At 36.0% G+C, this 22,840-nt stretch overlaps 1 protein-coding gene across 1 annotated transcript; it reads left to right on the top strand.

The window, feature by feature from the left end:
* The first annotated feature begins 1,020 nt into the window (after window positions 1-1,020).
* On the top strand, window positions 1,021-22,840 carry myrf (myelin regulatory factor). The gene is made up of 28 exons (XM_073831551.1): window positions 1,021-1,115; window positions 1,344-1,348; window positions 1,433-1,523; window positions 1,644-1,925; window positions 4,485-4,546; window positions 5,412-5,634; window positions 6,921-7,021; window positions 7,107-7,221; window positions 9,459-9,654; window positions 9,745-9,821; window positions 9,895-10,005; window positions 10,394-10,484; window positions 10,806-11,006; window positions 11,170-11,278; window positions 15,451-15,560; window positions 15,641-15,801; window positions 15,894-15,966; window positions 17,986-18,068; window positions 18,155-18,223; window positions 18,354-18,437; window positions 18,982-19,061; window positions 19,162-19,275; window positions 19,621-19,848; window positions 20,670-20,763; window positions 20,863-20,925; window positions 21,453-21,558; window positions 21,664-21,738; window positions 21,940-22,840. Exons 1-28 carry the CDS (start codon window positions 1,021-1,023, stop codon window positions 22,021-22,023), a joined length of 3,183 nt encoding a protein of 1,060 aa, XP_073687652.1. The 3' UTR covers window positions 22,024-22,840.

The raw sequence follows: 22,840 nt of genomic DNA, 5'->3' as shown, positions 1-22,840 counted from the left end.
ACTCTTTTTTTACAATAATAATGTTAAAATACATTAAATAAAAAAGTAAAATACAAAATATATAAATATAATAATAATAATAAATATGTTTTATTTAAAGGTGAATAATTTTCATATGGGTTCATAATTTGCAGTAATATCTATAAATTAGATAAATGTATTTTATGTTGAATCTATTGCACTATTGAACTTTATAGACAACCAGGCACATGCTGAAAATTATGTATATTATATATTTGTTGTAATTTTTTAACCCAATACACGCACATACACTACCTGTCAAAAGTTTTTGAACAGTAAGATTTTTAATGTTTTTAAAGACATTTCTTCTGTAAAATTTTGAAATATTGTTACAATTTAAAACAACTGTTTTCTGTTTGAATATATTTTAAAATGTAATTTATTCCTGTAATTTCAAAGCTGAATTTTTAGCATCATTATTCCAGTCACATGATCCTTCAGAAATCATTCTAACATTCTAAATTGCTGCTCAAAAAACGTTTATTATTATTCTGCTGAAAACAGCTGAGTAGATTTTTTTTTTCATATTTCTTTGACAAATAGAAAGTTCAGAAGAACACCATTTATCTGAAATAGAATCTTTTGTAACATTATTAATGTTTTTATCAACACTTTTGATTAATTTAAAGCATCCTTGTAAAATAAAAGTATTAATTTCTATCATGTCTTTCCCCCCTCAAAAAAAAAAAAAAAAAGAAATTCTGAATCCTGACACTGAAGACTGCAGTAATGATTACATTTAAAAATATATTCAAATAGAAAACAGTTATTTTTAAATAGTAAAAAAATTCAAAAATGTACTTTTTTTCTGTACTTGCAGGCTTGGTGAGCAGAAGAGACTTCTTTAAAAAACATAAAAAACTTGTAGTGTACCTTTTTTTAAATATATTATACAATGCATAAAGAGAAAGATTATGCAAGAGATTATGCGAGAAAAGGTGCTTTATTTGGCTTGAGTGTGCAGGGTCAGTTAGCCTGGGTGAGAGTGACCTATTGCAGATGTTGCAATGGAGTGATTACAGCGATGGGTCATGTGGTGGAGATTTGGAGAGATTTGTTAAAGAGGTGGAGAAGGGGGTCAGATGCATAGAGAGGTATGGATTGAAGGAGAAAGAAAAGCTACTTTGATACAAAACTTTTTTTTTTTTTTTTTACAATTTGTGCTGTGTCTATTAACCTCCAAGACATTTATGATTCCATTGACCTCATTTGTGATCACTAGTTTGAACTTCATTAATCTGGCTATTAATGATCAGAAGTGTTGCAAGCCACATAAAACCATCTGCTTCCTTTGTTGTGAAACTGTTATTTTATCACTGTAGAAACGGTGCGTAGGAACACGATGCTCATCCTCCTCTCTCACTCTCTTCTTATACCTTTCTGTGTCTCTCTCCCTCTATTTCCCTTGAAGGTCATGATATTAACAGCTCTTTGGAGCCAACAAACATTGACACTAGTATCTTGGAGGAATACATCAGCAAAGAGGACGACAGCACTGACATGTAAGAATCTGGAAACGGCTTGTACCACTCGGTACACCAAATTAGTTCTGGTGATGTGCTTATTTTGATGAAAATAAATCATATTGGCCTATCATCTGGTGATTTGTTTTTTTCTCCTAGTTGTTTCACGGAGGTTCACAGCGCCCCGGGACCCCAGTATCCCTCGCCCCAGGCCGGGGCATCCTCTTCAGGGGGGGTAGGGTGTGGCGTGAGCCCCCCAATCCCCCTGCGCCAGGGCGTTGTCCCATCTCTGCCCCAGCCCTGCCAAAACCCCTATCCGCCTCCACCACCACTGGGCCATCTCAGACACAACTACCCCTGTCTGGGGCAACAGCAGAGCCAAGCACCCCAACACCAACAGCCACACGTCAAACCGGACCACCGCGGACAGTACGCACCGGGGTAAGAAGCAAATGTGGCAGCAGACGCCTTGGACTTTTTCACCTAGGACTGGAGACGTAATTTTCCCATGACGGTTATTTTTATTTTTTTTAATCCTGTTAATACATTCCTATTAAAAACATACTACTGCATGTGTACACTGCAAAAAATGGCTTTCTTACTTAGATTTTTTGTCTTGTTTCCAGCCAAAATATCTAAAAATTCTTAAATCAAGAAAGATTTTTCTAGATGACTTATTATTGTCTTGTTTTTTTTTTTTAGAAAAAACGATATATAATACAAACTCACACAAATTCATACAAATTAGCCACCAATTCTCAAAAATATTTACATAAAATAGTTACAAATTGCTGTGAACACAATAGTGCCATTTCAGAATCATAATACGTCAAATCTAAGTGACGTTTAATTTCACTGGTCATGAAGGTAGTACAAAACTATTTACTAGTACTACTACTAGTTCTAACTATTACAAAGTATTTTTCAAGGTGGTAATTTTATATGAATCCGTACAATGTGATTTGTACTATTAAACATATGATATTTAGAAAAAAGTACACTACCAGTCAAAAGTTTTTGAACAGTAATATTTTTTTATCGTTTTTTAAAGAAGTCTCTTCTGTTCACCAAGTCTGCATTTATTTGATACGAAGTACAGCAAAAAAAAATTCTGAAATATTTTTACTATTTAAAATAAAGTTTTCTCTTCTGAATATATTTTAAAATGTAATTTATTCCTGTGATTTCAAAGCTAAATCATTTTGCTGTAGTTTCCTGTATTTTGGATCAAATAAATGCAAATAATTGTTTAAAAAAACTTTTGACTGGTGGTGTATGACGGTTCACTTCTAAACTTATCTATCAGTGAGACTCAAGCAGATTGTACGAAAATCGACAAATTCATATGAATTAGGGTCAGGGTCAGAAATTATATTTGCATATTTTACATTTGTGAAGGCAATTTTTTAAATTTCCTTAATCTTATAAAAACCATACTATGTTGCCTTTAATGTCAAATATTTAAATTTACCCAATTACTTTAATCAATATTTTAAACTGTTTTAAAATCACAAACCGGATGTCACAGGCCTATGACGAAAAACCATTATTGTATATTATTGCTCTTTATATTGCAATAATGATTATTAATATAATTTATTACTTTTTTATCACTTTTTTATTAGATAATTTTTATTTTATTTTATTTTTATATTTTTTCAATGTGACATTTAGTATTACTAATGCAATTTTAGAAAACCCATTTGGTTTCAATTTTTAATTTATATCTTGACTTGTTTGTTTTTTAGCATTTTAGCATCAATTTTAATTTACATCTTGATTTATTTTTTATTTTTTTTATTTTAGATTAAAAAAGAATAATAATTTAGATTTAATATTATTTTATTTTATTTATTTTTATGTGACATTTAGTCATTTTAATACAATTTTAGAAAACTTATTTAGTTTCATTTTCAATTTATATCTTGACTTGTTTGTTTTTCAGCATTTTAATTTAGGTAAGAGTTAGGTTATTTAAATATATTAATAACTATTTAGTAATTTAAATACTTTCAAGTCATCCTGCAGCCTGCTTGGAAATTTGCTGAGGACCCTTAGTTGGCCCCTTATTTTATTTTATTTTATTTTATTATTTTTTTTTTTATTAATGTATTTTTAATATACTAAATATTTCTCTTTATATTGTAATAATGATTTTTAATATCGATATAGAAAACAATCTAAAACATTTTTGACGAGCACATCACATTTTGTCTTCACAGACAAACATCTCCATTTCGTTAGCCAAGTCTAGCGCAAGTTAATCAGTGAAGCTATGAAATTAATCTTTTATTTACATTGTATAGCACAGTGTTGTTTATGCACTTTTTCAGCGCTGACTACTCTAAGCACCTCTGATTGGCCAGCGCATTCCTAAGTTCAACAGAAACGCATTTGATTGGTTAAAATGCTCAACGCTGACCGCGAACTGACACATTTAATTCATTTTCACATTTAATTTTAATCGCGACAGCTGTAATGCGTTGCTTATTTCTGCAGGGGCATTTTTTGTTCATTTTGGTGGCATTCTTGCCACAAGCCCTCATTAATTTCTAACCCTGGTCACAAATCACTGTAAGTTAATGTTGATACATTCAATATACAAAATAGCGCAGTTGCATCAAAATTTCTTGGTAATCATAGTACGTCCAATAGTTTGCCCCTCCTCTTTGATATGCCCCGCCTCCTCATTCCGTATGGCCTCAGATAACCCTCCACAGCTCAGAATAAGGCTGAGTAAGACAGATGGAGGAGTGAACTGGGAATAAACACAAAGACACAAGATGAACGGGTCAGGTCTGATAACCTGTGGGGAGTTGTGCAATCACTAATGCTGTTTTTTAATGTTGACCAAAAGGAGGCAGCAGGTATGTTGTTAGTGAGCTTTCTGATGGGTTTCTAATTAAAACATGAGTCTTGTTGAGCTGAGCTGTGCTGTTATTTTAGTAAGTGATCAGATACATTGATGTATGTAAAATGCGTTTAATGTTATTGTTGCAGAACCCTTCCCGAGTCCCCTCCTGACTCCAGCTCAGAGCCATATTCACCCCAGCAAGCCAACGGTAAGTTCAGTCCACCTGAATTGTTTAATGTGAATCGGATTTCATAAATCAAGACGGCAAGTTATTTAAGATTCTTAAAAAAAATAAAAAAAACATATATAAAAAGTTGTTTCAGAATTTTAAATGCATTGTTGATAAATGTGAACATGAAAAATTAAAGTAGTTCACTTTCAGAACAAAAATTTACAGATAATGTACTCACCCCTTTGTCATCCAAGATGTTCATGTCTTTCTTTCTTCAGTTGTAAAGAAATTATGTTTTTTGAGGAAAACATTTCAGCATTTCTGTCCATATAGTGGACTTCTATGGTGCCCCCGAGTTTGAACTTCCAAAATGCAGTTTAAATGCAGCTTCAAAGGGCTCTAAATGATCCCAGCCGAGGAAGAACGGTCTTATCTAGTGAAACGATGTTATTTTCTAAAAACATTTACAATTTATATACTTTTTAATCTCTACATAGAATACACACAGAGCTAGGCAAGACGAGCATTTGAGGTTAAAAAGTATATAAATTGTAATAAAAAAAAAAATAACCAATCGTTTTGCTAGATAAGACCCTTCTTTCCTCGGCTGTGATCGTTTAGAGCCATTTGAAGCTGCATTTTGGAAGTTCAAACTCAGGGGCACCATAGACGTCTATTATATGGAGAGAAATCCTGAAATGTTTTCCTCAAAAAATATAATTTCCTTACGACTACAGAAAGAAAGACATGAACATCTTGGATAACAAGGGGGTGAGTACATTATCTGTCATTTTTTGTTTTGAAAGTGAACTACTCCTTTAAGGGCAGAAGGTTTAATAAAAACTTATTGAAAGAAATATTGAATGTAACTTAATGTCTGCTTATTTATTTTCCGCATTAGATCCGCACATGCTCAGGACAATGACGCCAGAGAACATGTGTCACATGACCAGTCCTCCGCCTCTCTCCACACATTCCCACTATCCCAGCATGCACCGGGACATGTACCTTAAGCCAGAGCCCATGATCTCGCAGTATCCGATTGGTCCAGGCAGCGGCGGGGGCGGAGACATGCAACAGAGTCAGATGCTACATCAGCTCCTGCAACATCCACAAGGACCAGAGTAAGAGAGAGAACCAGAAGAACATTTATCATTTTTTATTTATTTTTGTTATGTGACATTTAGTAGTACTAATACATTTTCATAAAATCCATTTGGTTTCAATTTTAATTGACATCTTTATTTTTTATTTATTTTTTTTATTTTAGATTTAAAAAAAATAATAATTTAGATAAGTTAGATTATTTAAATATATTAATAATAATTTAGTCATTTAAGTACTTTCAAGTCATCCTGCAGCCCACTTGGAAGTTTGCTGAAGTTTGCTGAGGGCCCTTTTTTTATTATTTTATTTTATTTTTATGTGACATTTAGTAGTACTAATACAATTTTAGAAAACCCATTTGGTTTTAATTTCAGTTTATATCTTTACTTGTTTGTTTTTTAGCATTTTAATGTAGATAAGAGTTAGATTAAATATATTAATAATAATAAAAATATTTTATTTTATTTATTTTAATTCAGATAAGAGTTAATTTATTTAAATATTATTAATAATAATTTAGTAATTTAAATTCTTCCAAGGGATCTTACAGGACCCTTTGTTGACCCCTTATTTTATTTTATTTATTTATTTATTTATTTATTTTTATGTGACATATAGCAGTAGTAATACAATTTCACAAAACCCATTTGCCTTCTATTTCAATTTACATCTTGATTTATTTATTTTTTAGCATTCTGATTTAGATATGTTAGATTACTGAAATATATAAATAATAATTTAGTAATTTAAATACTTTCAAATCATCCTGCAGCCCACTTTATTTTATTTTTTATTTTATTTCATTTTTTATTTTTTTTTATTTTATGTGACATTTAGTAATAAAACAATTTCATAAAACCCATTTGCGTTCTTTTTCAATTTACATCTTGATTTATTTGTTTTTTAGCATTTTAATTTAGATATGTTAGATTATTGAAATATATTAATAATAATTTAGTAATTTAAATACTTTCAAGTCATCCTGCAGTACACTTTATTTTATTATTTTATTTAAAAAAAATTGTGACATTTAGTAGTACAAAGTTTGCTGAGGACCCTTAGTTGGCCCCTTATTTTATTTTATGTTATTTTATATTGTTTGTTTTTATTTTAATTTATTTGATCAGATTCAGTAACTATTAGAATGTCCAAAAAAAAACCTAGCCTCTTTGGAAGTTTGCTGAGGGCCCTTAGTGGGCCCCGGCCCTGGTTGAGAACCACTGCAGTAGAGGTAGAGTTGGACTAGCAGTGTCAAAGATCTTAATTTTCCACATCAGCAAATAAATGCTCTGTTTCTCTCCAGTGGAATCCCTGTACATCCAGCAAAGAAGAGAAAACATTCAGACTCACCCAACAGCACTCTCAACTCTCAGATTCTCACAGGCATCATCAAACAAGAGCCAGGTACATGTATGTACACACACGCAGATACATCAACACAATTGCATTTTCAGCGCTACATGACGAATGTGCAATCATGCTTTCACAGGTTTGATGCAGGATGCTGAAAACTCATATCTGGATCCAAACTACCAGTGCATAAAGTGGCAGCCACACCAGCAGAACAAATGGACTACATTATACGACTCCAGTGGAAAAGAACTGTGGGTGCTGCTCTGCTCTTACACACCTCTGCATTTAGATTTATGACAGCAGTGAGAAATTCATCAAGGGCAAGAGTGTGTGTTTGGGATTTAATGGGGTATAAGGAGGTATCAGGCTGTACTAAAAGAGAGAGAAGAGAGAGAGAGATAGATGGCAGAGGCCAGGGAATTCCTATGAGGTGAGAAGCATGTAGGAGTGAGAGCAATAGCAGAGATCTGGCTTACAAGAGAGAGGAATGAGGATGAACAGAGAGAGAATGATCTGGCAGAAATGGCATGACTTTTGTACCACAAAATTGGTTGAATTAATTTAATTAATAATTATTTGTACAATAATTCCAATTTATATTAGTAAAATTAACTATGATATGAATAATTGTTTATCAAATTAACTATTTTAAAAAATAGATGGTGTTATACAAAGGCGTAAGTTTGGTTTTGGCATTGGTGGGGACATAATCGCAGACAACAGATATTTAACATTGCTACACTTTTACCATAGTAAAACCATGGTTAATTTTTTTCTTGCTTGCTTTTTCTTTGTTTTGTTTTTTTAATTTAAAGTTATGATCTAAATCAAATGATTTGCACTCCAATGTTCAGATCTGAATCAAAAGATTTGTGAACCCGCCCCAAAGTTCCGATCTAATTCAAAATTTTTGTGATCCACCCTCTTTCGTAACCCATTATTTTCATTTCAGATCGCAAAATGATTCGCAAACCCGCTTCGAAGTTCCGTTCTACATAAAATGATTTGCCAACCCGCTCTGAAGTCCCAATCTGAATCGAAAGATTCATAACCCACTCCGAAGTTCCGATCTAAGTCAGATGACTCGCAATCCGACGTCCCGATCTGAAAATATGGATTGCGTATCATCATTTAGTTTGAGACTTCCGAGACTCCGATGTTCCAATCTGAATCAAAAGCTTTGTGAACCCGCTCCGAAGTTCCACTAGAAATCAAATTATTTGCAATTCACCTCCTGAAGTTCTGGTCTGAATCAATTCGCAAGCCATCATAGCAAATCATTTTATTTTATCTTTTTATTTATTATTTAGATCAGGATTTCGAAGTGCAGTTCGCGAATAATTTCACGAATTGAATGATTTGTGAACCGTGCTACAAAGTCCCGGTCTAAATCAAATAATTTGCGATATGCAAAGTTCTGATCTAATTTCAATGAATGATTCGCGATACGCAAAGTACCATTCTGAATCAAATGATTCACTCTCCGATGTTCCGATCTAAATAAACCCGCTATGAAGTTTCAATAAAAATTTATTGATTTGCGATCAAGAATCCGAAGTTCTGATTCTCGAACCATCATTTTCATTTCAGATAGGGACATTGCGAATCGTTCTAAATCAAATGATTCACGCTCCTTTGTTCCGATCTGAATCAAATGATTCACCATTTTTCATTTCAGATCGGGATTTCAGATCGCACAATGATTCGCAAACCCGCTTCGAAGTTCCAATCAACATAAAATCATTTGCAAACCGGCTCTGAAGTCCCAATCTGAATCAAAAGATTCATGAACCCGCTCCGAAGTTCCATTCTAAATCAAATGATTTGCGATCCACCCTCTCTAAAATCCTAATCTGAATCAAATGACTCGCGATCTGAAGTCCTGATCTAAAAACATGGATTGCAAATAATTACTTAGATCAAAACTTCGAAACGTGGTTCACAAATCATTTCGAATTGATGATTTGCAATACTTCTGATCTAAATCAAATGATTGATGCTCCGATGTTTTAATCTGAATCCAAAGATTTGAGAACCCGCTCCGAAGTTCCAATCTAAATGAAATAATTTGCGATCCACCCTCTGAAGTTCTAGTCAGAATCGATTCGCAAACCATTATTTTCATTGCAGATTGCGATTTCAGATCGCAAAATGATTCGCAACCCCGCTTCGAAGTTCTGATCTACATAAAATGATTTGCGAACCCTCTCTAAAGTCCTAATCTGAATCAAATGACTCGTGATCCGAAGTCCCGATCTAAAAATGTGGATTGCAAATCATTAATTAGATCAAAACTTCGAAACGCGGTTTACAAATCATTTCGAATTGATGATATGCAATACTTCTGATCTAAATCAAATGATTGATAATCCGATGTTTAAAAAATATTATTTACTTTATTTGAGATATTTTTCCCTAAAGTCCTCTTATAATGTTAACAAAGACATTTAACAGTTTTCTTTCTGTTTCTCTCTTTGTGCCTCTCCAGTCCGATGACTACATATAGGGTGGACGCAGATAAGGGTTTTAACTTCTCATTGGCTGATGATGCATTTGTGTGTCAAAAGAAGAACCACTTCCAGGTGACCGTGTACATCGGGATGCCAGGAGATCCCAAATATGTCAAGACCAGCGAGGGGCTACAGCCCATCGAATGCTTTTACCTGAAACTCAATGGGGTCAAGGTAAGCCAAACAACCAAAACACGCAATCCTCATACTAGTGTCTATTAACTCTTGCCTATTCTAATATGTTTTTATCTGTGTGTTTTCCAGCTGGAAGCAATGAATCAGTCCATTAATGTGGAACAGTCACAGTCTGACCGGAGCAAAAGACCCTTCAAACCAGTGTTGTAAGTTTTACATCTTATTTACTAATATTATGTGTGGATTTGAGAATTTGAATGTTAACTATTTGTTTTACAGAGTGACGTTGCCGCCAGAGCAAGTGACCAAAGTAACGGTGGGACGTCTCCATTTCAGCGAGACCACAGCCAATAACATGAGAAAGAAAGGCAAGCCGAACCCCGACCAGAGGTACAAAACATAACCATGACAACTAGGTTTATTTACAACTTTTTTTTACTCCCCCTTTAGGCCATTCAAGATGTGAATGAGAACAGAGATCAGAAAAGATTTGGAGAAATTCAGCATCCTCTGCAGTGAATGGGTGCCGTCAGAATGAGTCCAAACAGCTGATAAAAACATCACAATAATCCACAAGTAATCCACACCACTCCATTCCATCAGTTAACATCTTGCTATTTAGACTCTTATTCTGACGGCACCCATTCACTGCAGAGGATCCACTGGTTAGCAAGTGATGTAATGCTAGATTTCTCCAAATGCTGTCTACAGATACTGCACAAGATCAAATAACAGAATATTTATTTTTTAAAAACACTTATGTTTGTGTTTTGTGTAGGTACTTCATGCTGGTAGTAGCTCTTCAGGCTCAGTGTCACAGTCAGAGCTTCACGGTGGCGGCTCACGTCTCCGAGAGGATCATCGTCAGGGTAACCGCTGTCAGTCTGGTCGTGTCTGTCTGACCGACCTCCTCCAATCACAACCTGTTTCTGTGTGTCCACCTCTGAACAATCACTATTACTGTTACAGTCTAATGATTATGATTTTCAAATTGTTTGCATCTGCTATTGGTTTCTTACCTCGTATTAATCAGTGTTTTTTGTGCATTCGATTTAAATCTCTATTATATGCTAAATATGTTTTTTAAGTTTTAAATTTGCAGTAACACCTTCCCTTCCCAGCCAATTACTTAAATTATTGTTCTATTACTTAGTCCTTTTTCTTTCTTTATTTCTTTCTCTGTCTCTTAGGCATCTAACCCTGGTCAATTTGAGAGTGACAGTGAAGTGTTGTGGCAGAGAGGGCAGCTGCCGGACTCCGTGTACCATCACGGCCGTGTGGGCATCAATACAGACCGGCCGGATGAAGCTCTGGTTATTCACGGCAATGTGAAGGTCATGGGTTCCCTTGTTCATCCTTCTGATATTAGAGCCAAGGAGAATGTGAAGGAGGTACATTTTTATGAGAACAACTGAGAACATTACCAACCATACCAACAATTTTAATGGCTATGAAACTATTTCCAATTTGATAAAGAAATAATTTAGCTGTTTTCGCTCATATATTTGCAAACAGTGCACAAATATCTCTCATACTTTCTCTATTTTTCTCTAGGTGGACACCACTGATAACCTGAGACGTATTTCTCAAATGAGGCTGGTGCATTATCAGTATAAGCCTGAGTTTGCAGCCACAGTTGGCATCGATGCCACTTCTGAGACGGGTACTGTCCAAACAGATCCCAGTATAAATTTTCAATTGGGGTCATGAATAAAATATCATATTTTTTCATTTAGTGCTGCTCTTCAGAGGCTACAGAAGATAGTTACATGTTTCCCAGAAGACTAAATAAGTCAAATTTACCCTGATCTTCAAATTCAAAAAGTTTTTTCCCTCCGGTTCTAAATGCATTGTTTTCCTTCTGGAGCATCAGTGACATTTGAACCTCCCTTAGAAGTCCCTTAGTTGTCCTCAGTGTGAAAAGATGGATCTCAAAATCATACAGTCATTTTTGGAAAGGGTTTAAATTAGAGATGCGCGGATGGGCTCAAACGTCACCCGAATCCGCAGCTTCAAATAAATTATCCGCCCGCTACCCACCCGCACCTATATTTTTGTCTGATTTAGCTAACCGCACCCGACCCGCACCCGATCGTCATATTATACTTTTTTTATTCTTAGTTTTGCATGATGACATGAGGAATGGATGGTTCATTTTAACAGCAGATTGATTCATCTGATCTGCACATCGCTGTGCACTCAAATACGTTTAATCACTCGTGATTTTAAGCCAAATCCACGCTGAAAAGAATAACGTTATGTTCTGACATCTGGACGCGACTCTCCACAATCTCTGATGAAATCGTCCGGGTTTTCTCTGTATTAGATCCATATGAACGCATACTGGATGCTTGGACTTAACTTTAGGCTACAGTGGTTCACTAGTTTAGGAATATTCTGATCGTAAAAATCTGCTTCTTTACATTGTTAAGGTATTGATTTCGTTATAATGTACTGATTCAAATAAGTAATCAATAATATGTATTATTATACCACTGCGCATCTCTCCTTATGCTCTTGCGTATGAACAGGCAGCATCTGGAGTGGAGAAGTGGACAGAGCGAGCGCAGGCGCTCAGGCACAATCGTCAAATATATTTCAAAAGAAGCCGGCGCCACGGTCCTAACCACATCACTGTCTTTAGTTTTAGGGAATATTTGCATTTATTAACATGCAATTAGCTCTTCATGTGGTAGACTGTCATGATTTTGGATAATGCACCACTGCATTACCGTACTCAATACCATTAACACAAGCATAACTCCCTTTAAACTTTATATGGAATGTCACTGTTTCTGTCACCGCAACTTCTCGAACAGACGAACATGCACACACACACACACACACACACACACACACACACACACACACACACACACACACACACACACACAAATGAAATCGTATGCCTGATGAAAAAAGTATTTAAAACAGGTTCATATAAAAAATTTAGTTAATATTGGCATCATTATTGATTTATCTCGTCCACCCGCGACCCACCCGCAAATAATCAGAATGCATTTTTTTATTACCCGACCCACCCGACCCGCGGATTATCCGCAGCGCCCGCGGATATAACCGCCATCCGCGCATCACTAGTTTAAATACACAAAATGCTGTAAAACCAAAAAATTTGTGGGACCTGAAGGATTTTTCTGAAAAACAGCAGGCAGTTTAGCTGTTAAGGACAAACAAGGAACTCACGAACAACTATCACTAAACAAAAAAAACACAGTTGTGAATCATTCAAGTAACAACACAGTATTAAGAATCAAGGGGTCGTAAACTTTTGAACGGGGTCATTTTTATAAATTCAACTATTATTTTCTTTTGCAGACTATATGTAAAAGTATTTATGTGAAATACATTATTCAGGTCAGTACTAAATAAAAAACAACGTGCATTTTTTTTATGATCTCTCTTATTTTGGGAAAATAATAAACATTTTGCAGATTCTGAAAGGGGGATGTAAACTTTTGACCTCAACTGTATAAAGCCAGAATCGCAAGATATAAAGACAGAATTATGGGACATAAACTTGCAATTGCAAGAAAGTCAGAATTGTGAGATATTGTGAGTGCAATTCGTCCCCAGAATTGCAAGTTCATATCTCACAATTGACTTTTTCTGACTTTATAACGCACAATTGTGAGTTATTAAGTCAGAACTGTGACATATAAATGTACAATTTTGAGTAAAAAGTCAGAATTGTGAGTTTGTATCATGCAATTCTGAGAAAAAAAAGTCACATTTACCTTTTTTATTTTTTTATTGAGTGGTTTGTAGGGATTTCCATATATTTCACCCCAAAATTAAAAGGAAAAAATATTTAGCATTAAGGAAATTGAACATTTGTAGGTCTATGAAAATCATTTTCTCATTATTTTGTCTGGACAATGATGAGAATTTGTGTTGGTGAAAAACACTCTTAAAAATAATGTTACAATGCAAAAAATTGTAATGTTACTAAAACCTGCTAAATCAGTGATATTTTAGTATTGTGTATGTTTTTTTATTACTATTTTGAATTAGATTTTTATTTTTATAGTTTCAGTTTTCATTTTAATTTTAGTTGAAGTTATTTTATTAGTTAATATTAGTTCATATTTTATTGTTAACCCACCGTGTGCAATAAATCAACACAGCATTAACTAATCTAAGAGCCTCTGATTGGCCAAAGCAATCCTAAGTTCAACAGAAACGCATTTGATTGGTTATAAGGCTCAACGCTGCACAAAACAGTGTGTAAAGCACATTTCATTTTAATCGCGACAGCCGTAATACATTGTTTAATTGAGCAGGGGCATTTTTTCCCCCTTTGTCTTGAATTTATGGGGAGTTTTTGTTCATTTTTCCTCGTTAATTTATTTTAATGATTAAAATGTATTTTTTTAAATACAGTCGTGGCCAAAAGTTTTGAGAATGACACAAATATTAGTTTTCACAAAGTTTGCTGCTCAACTGCTTTTAGATCTTTGTTTCAGTTGTTTCTGTGATGTACTGAAATATAATTACAAGCACGTCATACGTTTAAAAGGCTTTTATCGACAATTACATGACATTTATGCAAAGAGTCAGTATTTGCAGTGTTGGCCCTTCTTTTTCAGGACCTCTGCAATTGGACTGGGCATGCTCTCAATCAACTTCTGGGCCAAATCCTGACTGATAGCAACCCATTCTTTCATAATCACTTCTTGGAGTTTGTCAGAATTAGTGGGTTTTTGTATGTCCACCCGCCTCTTGAGGATTGACCACAAGTTTTAAGATTTTGGGAGTTTCCAGGCCATGGACCCAAAATTTCAACGTTTTGGTCCCCGAGCCACTTAGTTATCACTTTTGCCTTATGGCACGGTGCTCCATCGTGCTGGAAAATGCATTGATCTTCACCAAATTGTTGTTGGATTGTTGGAAGAAGTTGCTGTTGGAGGGTGTTTTGGTACCATTCTTTATTCATGGCTGTGTTTTTGGGCAAAATTGTGAGTGAGCCCACTCCCTTGGATGAGAAGCAACCCCACACATGAATGGTCTCAGGATGCTTTACTGTTGGCATGACACAGGACTGATGGTAGTGCTCACCTTTTCTTCTCCGGACAAACCTTTTTCCAGATGCCCCAAACAATCGGAAAGAGGCTTCATCGGAGAATATGACTTTGCCCCAGTCCTCAGCAGTCCATTCGCCATACTTTTAGCAGAAGATCAATATATCTCTGATGTTTTTTTTGGAGAGAAGTGGCATCTTTGCTGCCCTTCTTGACACCAGGCCATCTTCCAAAAGTCTTGGCCTCACTGTGTGTGCAGATGCGCTCACACCTGCCTGCTGCCATTCCTGAGCAAGCTCTGCACTGGTGGCACTCCGATCCCGCAGCTGAATCCTCTTTAGGAGACGATCCTGGCGCTTGCTGGACTTTCTTGGACGCCCTGAAGCCTTCTTAACAATGCAGTGGAAAGTTTTTTTCGGGATTAAGTTAATTTTCATGGCAAAGAAGGACTATGCAATTCATCTGATCACTCTTCATAACATTCTGGAGTATATGCAAATTGCTATTATAAAAACTTAAGCAGCAACTTTTCCAATTTCCCATATTTATGTAATTCTCAAAACTTTTGGCCACGACTGTAGATTTAGTTCTAGTTAGCAATAACAATGCTGTGCTAAAATGATTCCTTAATTTCTCCTTTTTTGATTATGGGGTGAAATGTGACCTGGACATTTGTGAAATTTATTCATGAAGGATTATTCTGTTACAACCACTATTTAGTTGATAGGACTGTAAAACGAGTGCTTAACAGAAACTTAGTGCGTCAAGTGAACAGGTTGTGTGTGTGTGTTATCAGGGGTGATCGCTCAGGAGGTTCAGCAGATTTTGCCGGAGGCTGTGAAGGAGGGAGGAGACGTTGTGTGTGCTAACGGCGAGACCATCCCTAATCTACTGGTGGTCAATAAAGTATGAGCACACAAACAAATTCTTACAGATGCCCACACAGTCTCTCTGCCTCTCTCTTATATGTGTGTTTGATTCTGCAGGAGCGGATCTTTATGGAGAACGTGGGAGCGGTGAAGGAACTCTGCAAACTCACTGATAATCTGGAGACTCGCATTGACGAGCTCGAACGCTGGAGCCGAAAGCTTGCTAAACTGCGCCGGCTAGACAGCATGAAGAGCACCGTCAGCGGAAGCACAGTCAGGTGTGTGTTTATGAAGCGGTGTGGACACACGTGCATTTGTTTGAGTAAATTCAAAGTGAGCAAGTCAAAAGAAATATGTTCTTTTTTTCTAGCCAATCAGGAAGCTATTTTAGCAGAACCGGAAGTGGCCCACTCAAGAAAAAAATAGCTAAGCCAGGAAGCAAGGTATGATTGAAAACAACCTTCATCTTTAAACAATATATTCATATGTTAAAAAGAATAATGGAATGGGATGAGATGTGATATTACAGTCTCACTGCAGGTGAGAAAAACAACATCAGTGTTGAGATTGTTGGGTTTTAAGAAGCTTAAATATTCAATGTATACTGTGTTATTAAATTCCACTGATGTGATGCAATGATGCAATGTGAATCATATGAAAATTAAAGAATCATATAGAATGCAATAGAATCATGTAGGATGAGATAGAATCATATTGAATGGAGTAGAATCATATAGGACAAGATAGAATCACATGAAATGGATAGGAATCACTGAATAAGTTGAGAAAGAATGACATGATAGAACCATATGGGATAGAATTATATGGAATAGAATCATATTGGGAGTCATATTGCATAGAAGATAATTGTATGAATTGGTATAAAATCATATTGGATGGGATGGAATCATACGGAATGGAGTAGAATCATATTTGATGGAACAGACTCATGGAATGGAATAGAGTCATATAGAATGGAATTTAATCATATGTGACCCTGGACCACAAAACCAGTCTTAAGTCGCTGGGGTATATTTGTAGCAATAGCCAAAAATACATTGCATGGGTCAAAATTTTTGATTTTTCTTTTATGCCAAAAATCATTAAGAAATTAAGTGAAGTTCATGTTCCATGAAGATTTTTTGTAAAATTCATACTGTAAACATATCAAAATGTAATTTTTGATTTGTAATATGCATTGTTAAGAACCTAATTTGGACAACTTTAAAGGTGATTTTCTCAGTCTTTTTGATTTTTTTGCATCCTCAGATTTCTGATTTCAAATAGATGTATCTCAGTCAAATAGTGTCCTATCCTAACAAACCATACATCAATAGAAAGCTTATTTATTGAGCTTTCATATGATGTATAAATCTCAGTTTTGTCAAATTTAACCTTATGACTGGTTTTGTGGTCCAGGGTCACATATGGTATGGAGTAGAATAATTTTGGATGGAATAAAATCATATGGAATGGAGTAGAATCAAATAGTATGAGATAAAAATCAAGTAGAATAGAGTAGAATCATATTGGATGCTATATAATCATGGAATGAAGTAGAATCATTTTGGATGGGACAGACTCATATGGAGTGAAATTATAGGATGGAATAGAATCATATGGAATGGAGTAGAATCATTTTGGATGGGATTGAATCACATGGCATGGAGTAGAATCATATTAAATGGGATAGAGTCATATGGAATGGAGTAGAATCATTTCGGATGGGATAAAATCATATGGCATGGAGTAAAATCATATTTAATGGGATAAATTCATATGGAGTGGAGTAGAATCATTTCGGATGGGATAGAATCATATGGCATAGAGCAGAAACAAACTAGATGGGATAGAATTGTATGGAATTGATAATTGATCATTTTGGATGGGATTGAATCATAGGGAATGAAGTAGAATCATTTTGTATGGGATAGAATCATATGGCATGGAGTAGAATCATACTGGATAGGATAAAATTATATGGAATGGAGTAGAATCATGTTGGATGAGATGGAATCCTATAGAATAGAATAGATTCATATCAGATACGACAGAATAATGGAATGAAGTAGAATCATTTTGGATGAGATGGAATCCTATAGAATAGAATAGATTCATATCAGATGGGATAGACTCATATGAAATGGAGTAGAATCATTTTAGATAGGATTGAATCATGGAATGGAGTAGAATTATATTAGATGAGATAGAATCCTATAGAATAGAGTAGAATCATATTGGATGGGATTGGGATATGGCATCGTATAGGATGGCATGGAATCATATGGAATGGGATAGATTCATAAAAAAGAAAAGGATACAAATCTAGAGAATAGGTTTGCACAGAATCAGTGGAATATGATGAAATATAAAGGAAAATATATAATGGAAAAAAAATCATTTGGACTGGAATGGAACTGTATGGGATAAGATTATTGTTGAGATTGTTGTTGTTTTTGCAGCGGTCCGTCCCGGAGCCGGGCTGCCTGAGTCACAGATTCATGCAGGGCACCATCCTGGCACTGGTCATCATAATGGCCTTCAGGTGAGGGAGAGAATCATTCATCCCCAAAACAGTAGAATGAATATTTTGAGTCTCTGTTTCATGCTCATTATCATCTCGTTCTGTAGTGTCATCTCCATGTCCATCCTCTATGTGCTCAATCTTCAACACCATGGAAGCATAAGTGATGTTGAGGGGTATGTACATGTTCACGCACACACATCCTTTCACAAGTATACATCACCACGTCATGCTCAGAGGTCTTTCTCTTTATTTCTGAACACTCTCGTTTGATCTCCTGCTCATTTCTCTCAGTGTTGTTTGTAGCTCTGCATCCCGCTGCCTTCTCTTCGTCTCTTGGACGCCCTTCCTCACTGCAACAGTCACATTCTGTCCATCCTTCTGTCTGTGGTATGCTGTCCACTTCCTTTCTCTCTGTTTCTCTTTCATTTCGTCTTACCATCCAGAACCAAAAGATTTCCAGTCCTACATTTCCCAAGAAAACCTTCTCAGAAAAAACTGAAGAAGTCTCTTATGTTCACCAAGGCTGCATTTGCTTGCTCAAAATTTGATCAAAAGTAATTTTTATTGTAATATATTTTAAAATGTAATTTATTTATGTGATGCAAAGCTGAATTTTCAGCATAATTACTACCGTCTTCAGTGTCACATGATCCTTCAGAGGTCATTCTTACATGCTAATTTGCTGCTCAAAAACATTTCTGATTATTATCAATGTTAAAAACAATATTTTGTGGAAACTGATAACTTTTTCAGGATTTTTAGATGAAAAAAGTTCAGTACAGCATTTATTTTAAACAGATGTAGAAATCTTTGTAAAATTATAAATGTTTATTCACAGCTTAATCATATTCTGGAAGAAACAACTGAGATATTTATGAGACCTTATGTTTTTTTGTTCTTTCTGATGGCATAATATCTCTCTCTTTCTCAGCAGGTCTCGTTCTGCTCTGGGTTCGGCTCGCCAGGCTTCTTTCTCCCCTGCCAGAGTGACCACATCCACTCTCTCCCCAGGTCCCAGAAAAACACACTCACACACATAATGCAGCTGTTTTGTTTTCCAATACACATATTTTGACTATTACTTTCATAGAAGTGCATTATCTCTTTTCAGACTCCACCTCCCCATTATTGTCCAATCACCTGCCCTGCTGCCCTCCAACACCTGCCACAACCAACCAATCAGCCACTATCAGTCTGTTGCCAGGCAACAACCAATCCACTCCAGGTATGACAACAATGTCGCCATACAAATGACAAATATTCATGTTAACGTCAAAATTGAAATTGATCTGCTTTTTTTTATTACATGTCTTACTGTACTTTTTCTGTCTGGTCAAAAAGACCAGTGTTTCACTCAGAAAAATGCATCACATTATGAAAGTGAAATGGGTTGCGAATGCTCTTTTAGGTTGAATCATTGAATCAGCTTGATTAATGAATGAATATATCAATGATATCTTCTCAAAACTTCTCTATACTGCTCCTTTTGTTGGATTAAATAGGCTCATTCAGAACTTCTTTTCATATACAGTATCGTTTTTCTCTTACTGTATCTCTCTCTCTTTCTCAGACTCCAGCACTGGCGTTCCCACCCAGGCCACTATTAACAAGAAGGCAAAGTCTCGGCCGCTGGACAAAGACAGCCGGAACAAGAACCGTCTGAGTCACACGTCGGCTCCTCTGTTCCTCAGTAAAGGCAAACGGCCGCCTCAGCCTCCAGAGCTGAGCGGAACAACCAAACGCTTGCCTGGTGGGCAACAGCCACCATCCCGGAGACAGCGCAGTGTCAACACACAGGGTAGAGCACACACCCATATATATATATATATATATATATACACAGTTGAATTCAAAAGTTTACATACACCTTGCAGAATCTGCAAAATGTTAATTATTTTACCAAAAAAAAAAGTTGTTTATGAGTTATTTTGTCCTGAACAGTTAAACTGCCTGCTGTTCTTCAGAAAAATCCTTCAGGTCCCATAAATTTCTTTGGTTTTCCAGGACAACTAAGGGACTCATACACAACTATTACAGAAGGTCCAAACACTCACTGATGCTCCAGAAGGAAAAATTATGCATTAAGAGCCAGGGGTGTAAACTTTTGACTGGAATGAGGATGTGAACATTTTTCTTATTTTGCCTAAATATCATATTTTTTTCGTTTAGCACTGCCCTTCAGTAGATAATTACATGTTTCCCAGAAGACAAAATAAGTTAAATTTACCATGATCTTCAAATTCCAAAAGTTTTCACCCCTAGCTCTTAATACATCGTGTTTCCTTCTGAAGCATCAGTGAACATTTGAACTTCTGTAATAGTTGCATATGAGTCCCTCAGTTGTCCTCAGTGTGAAAAGATGGATCTCAAAATCATATAATCAATGTTGGAAAGGGTTCAAATACACAAAAATGCTGAAAAACCAAAGAATCTGTAGGATCTGAAGGACTTTTTCAAAGAACAGCAGGCAGTTTAACTGTTCAGGATAAACAAGAGACTCAATGAAACTGAAAGGGTTTAATGGAAAACTGATTAAAACCATCATAATATTGTTTCATTTTATATTTCAATCAAAATCAGCACAAATAGGTGGATTTTTGATGTTTGTTTTACACACAGGTGGAAATCCACCAGCGTGTCTAAACAAACTTCACATCCTCGAGATGGATCAGGAGATCAGAACACTTGATTGTTCCTCATCTGAGAGCTGCAGGTGTGTGTTTAGTACATATAAAATCTCACATAATGGCCTGTTATTTAGTAGCACAGATGTTTTCAGCCCTCTGAGCTGATGTGTTTTATTTGTTTGCAGATTTACTGTGTCTCTAAACGGAGACAGAAACTCATCTATGTCTTACATTACTCTGCACATGATGTGAGTATAAACACAGTTATTGGCTTTTACTCCAGCTATGGATCCTCTACAGTTAATGGGTGCCGTCAGAATTAAAGTCTAAACAGCTGATAAAAACATCACAGTAATCCACAAGTAATCCACACAACTCCAGTCCATCAATTAACATTGTGCGAAGTGAAAAGCTGCGTGTTTGTAAGAAACAAATCCATCATTAAGGCATTTTAACTTTACACCATCACAAAAAGCCAAAATACGAGTCTATAATAACGCTTCCTCCTCACTTCCACTTCCTCATTCTGATGGCACCCATTCATTACAGAGGATCCATCAGTGAGTAAGTGATGTAATGCTAAATTTCTCCAAATCTGAGGAAGAAACAAACGCATCTACATATAAGATGACCTAGTTTGTGATATTGCAGTATTTCATCAATGGATGTCCTCAGACATGTCCACAGATATCTGGGATAATCCTGAATATCCTCTGACCCTAGAATCACCCCTGATACACTTCTGACTCATCCAGATCTCTTGTTGTTATTTAAGCTCCTCTGAGAAGGTGTGGGTGTGGCAATGTGGAGCCACCAGAGGGCGACTCTGTCCAAATCACACAGAAGCTTCTTTCTCACTCGAACGGAGCACTTATACAGCGGTGAGATTATTGGTCCCACTTTATACGGTTTTACACCTGCAGGAACTCAAAATATCACTCCTTAAAAATGCTTTGATTGTAACATGCAAACCTATTTTCTGACAGGGCACCAGCCACTTGTGGTCACTTCCTGTTATGCCTTTTCAGGAGGTCACCTACCGTTTCCGAGTGTCACATTCAGTAAGTGAGCTCCAAACCTGATGATTCATTTCTTGCTCTTCAAGCAGAACTTGTTTGATTCACATGAACTGTCCAAAAGAATCAATTCACGAAAATGAATCAGACTTCCCAGTTATCGTTTATGCAGTTTTTTTGTGCATGTTTAAGACTCTGTGTTTCACTGTCGTGGGTAAGTTAACCATTTAACCTCTCTGTTTGCAGAGTCAAACGGGATGTAGCAGTGAAGATGACGTTGTGTCCTCCCAGTGCTCTGAGTACAGTTTTCTCATTCAAAGCACATGCTAAGCAAGATTCATACTATTTAGCTTCAACTTCTGCGTCCACTCGTATCGCCGCCCCAGATTCAAAGACTGTTTTATCGGGGCGAGCTGATAAAGACGTCTTATCTGTGTTTGTTCTGCGCATGTTTGTACAAGACGAAAGGAAAATGAGCATTTTTCAGATATTTTTTTTTTTCAGAGATTACTTAGCCTTACAAGCACACACACACATTCACATATTAAACATCTTTTGATTTGCCAAGATAAAATATAAACAGGTACCAGTGAGCGACTGTTGGGTGGAGCTTGCATCTTTTATTCTCTCTCTCCGTCGTAGCATTGCATCACTTGCTCACCAATGGATGTGAATGGGTGCCGTCAGAATGAGAGTCCAAACAGCTGATAAAAACATCGAAGTAATCCTCAAATAATCCACACCACTCCAGTCCATCAGTTAACGTCTTGTGAAGCAAAAAGTTATGTTTGAAAGAAACAAATTCATCATTAAGATGTTTTTTTAACTCAAACTGTTGCTTGTGTTTTTATCAGCTGTTTATACTCTCATTCTGACGGCACCTATTCACATCCATTGGTGAGCAAGTAATGTAATGCTGCATTTCACCAAATGTGATCAAGAACCAAACGCATCTACATGCAGCATTACATTACATTTTCACCAATGGATGTGAATGGGTGCCGTCAGAATGAGAGTCCAAACAGCTGATAAAAACATCACAATAATCCACAAATAATCCACACCACTCCAGTCCAGCTATGTGTTCATAAGAAACGCATCCATCATGAAGATGTTTTTTTTACTCAAACCATTGCTTCCAGCTAAA

The sequence above is a fragment of the Garra rufa genome, chromosome 25 (assembly GCF_049309525.1).
Source record: "Garra rufa chromosome 25, GarRuf1.0, whole genome shotgun sequence".
In the NCBI taxonomy this organism is placed as follows: Eukaryota; Metazoa; Chordata; class Actinopteri; order Cypriniformes; family Cyprinidae; genus Garra; species Garra rufa.
Note: the sequence above shows the minus strand (reverse complement) of the source record. Positions and strands in the feature narration are given on the sequence as shown.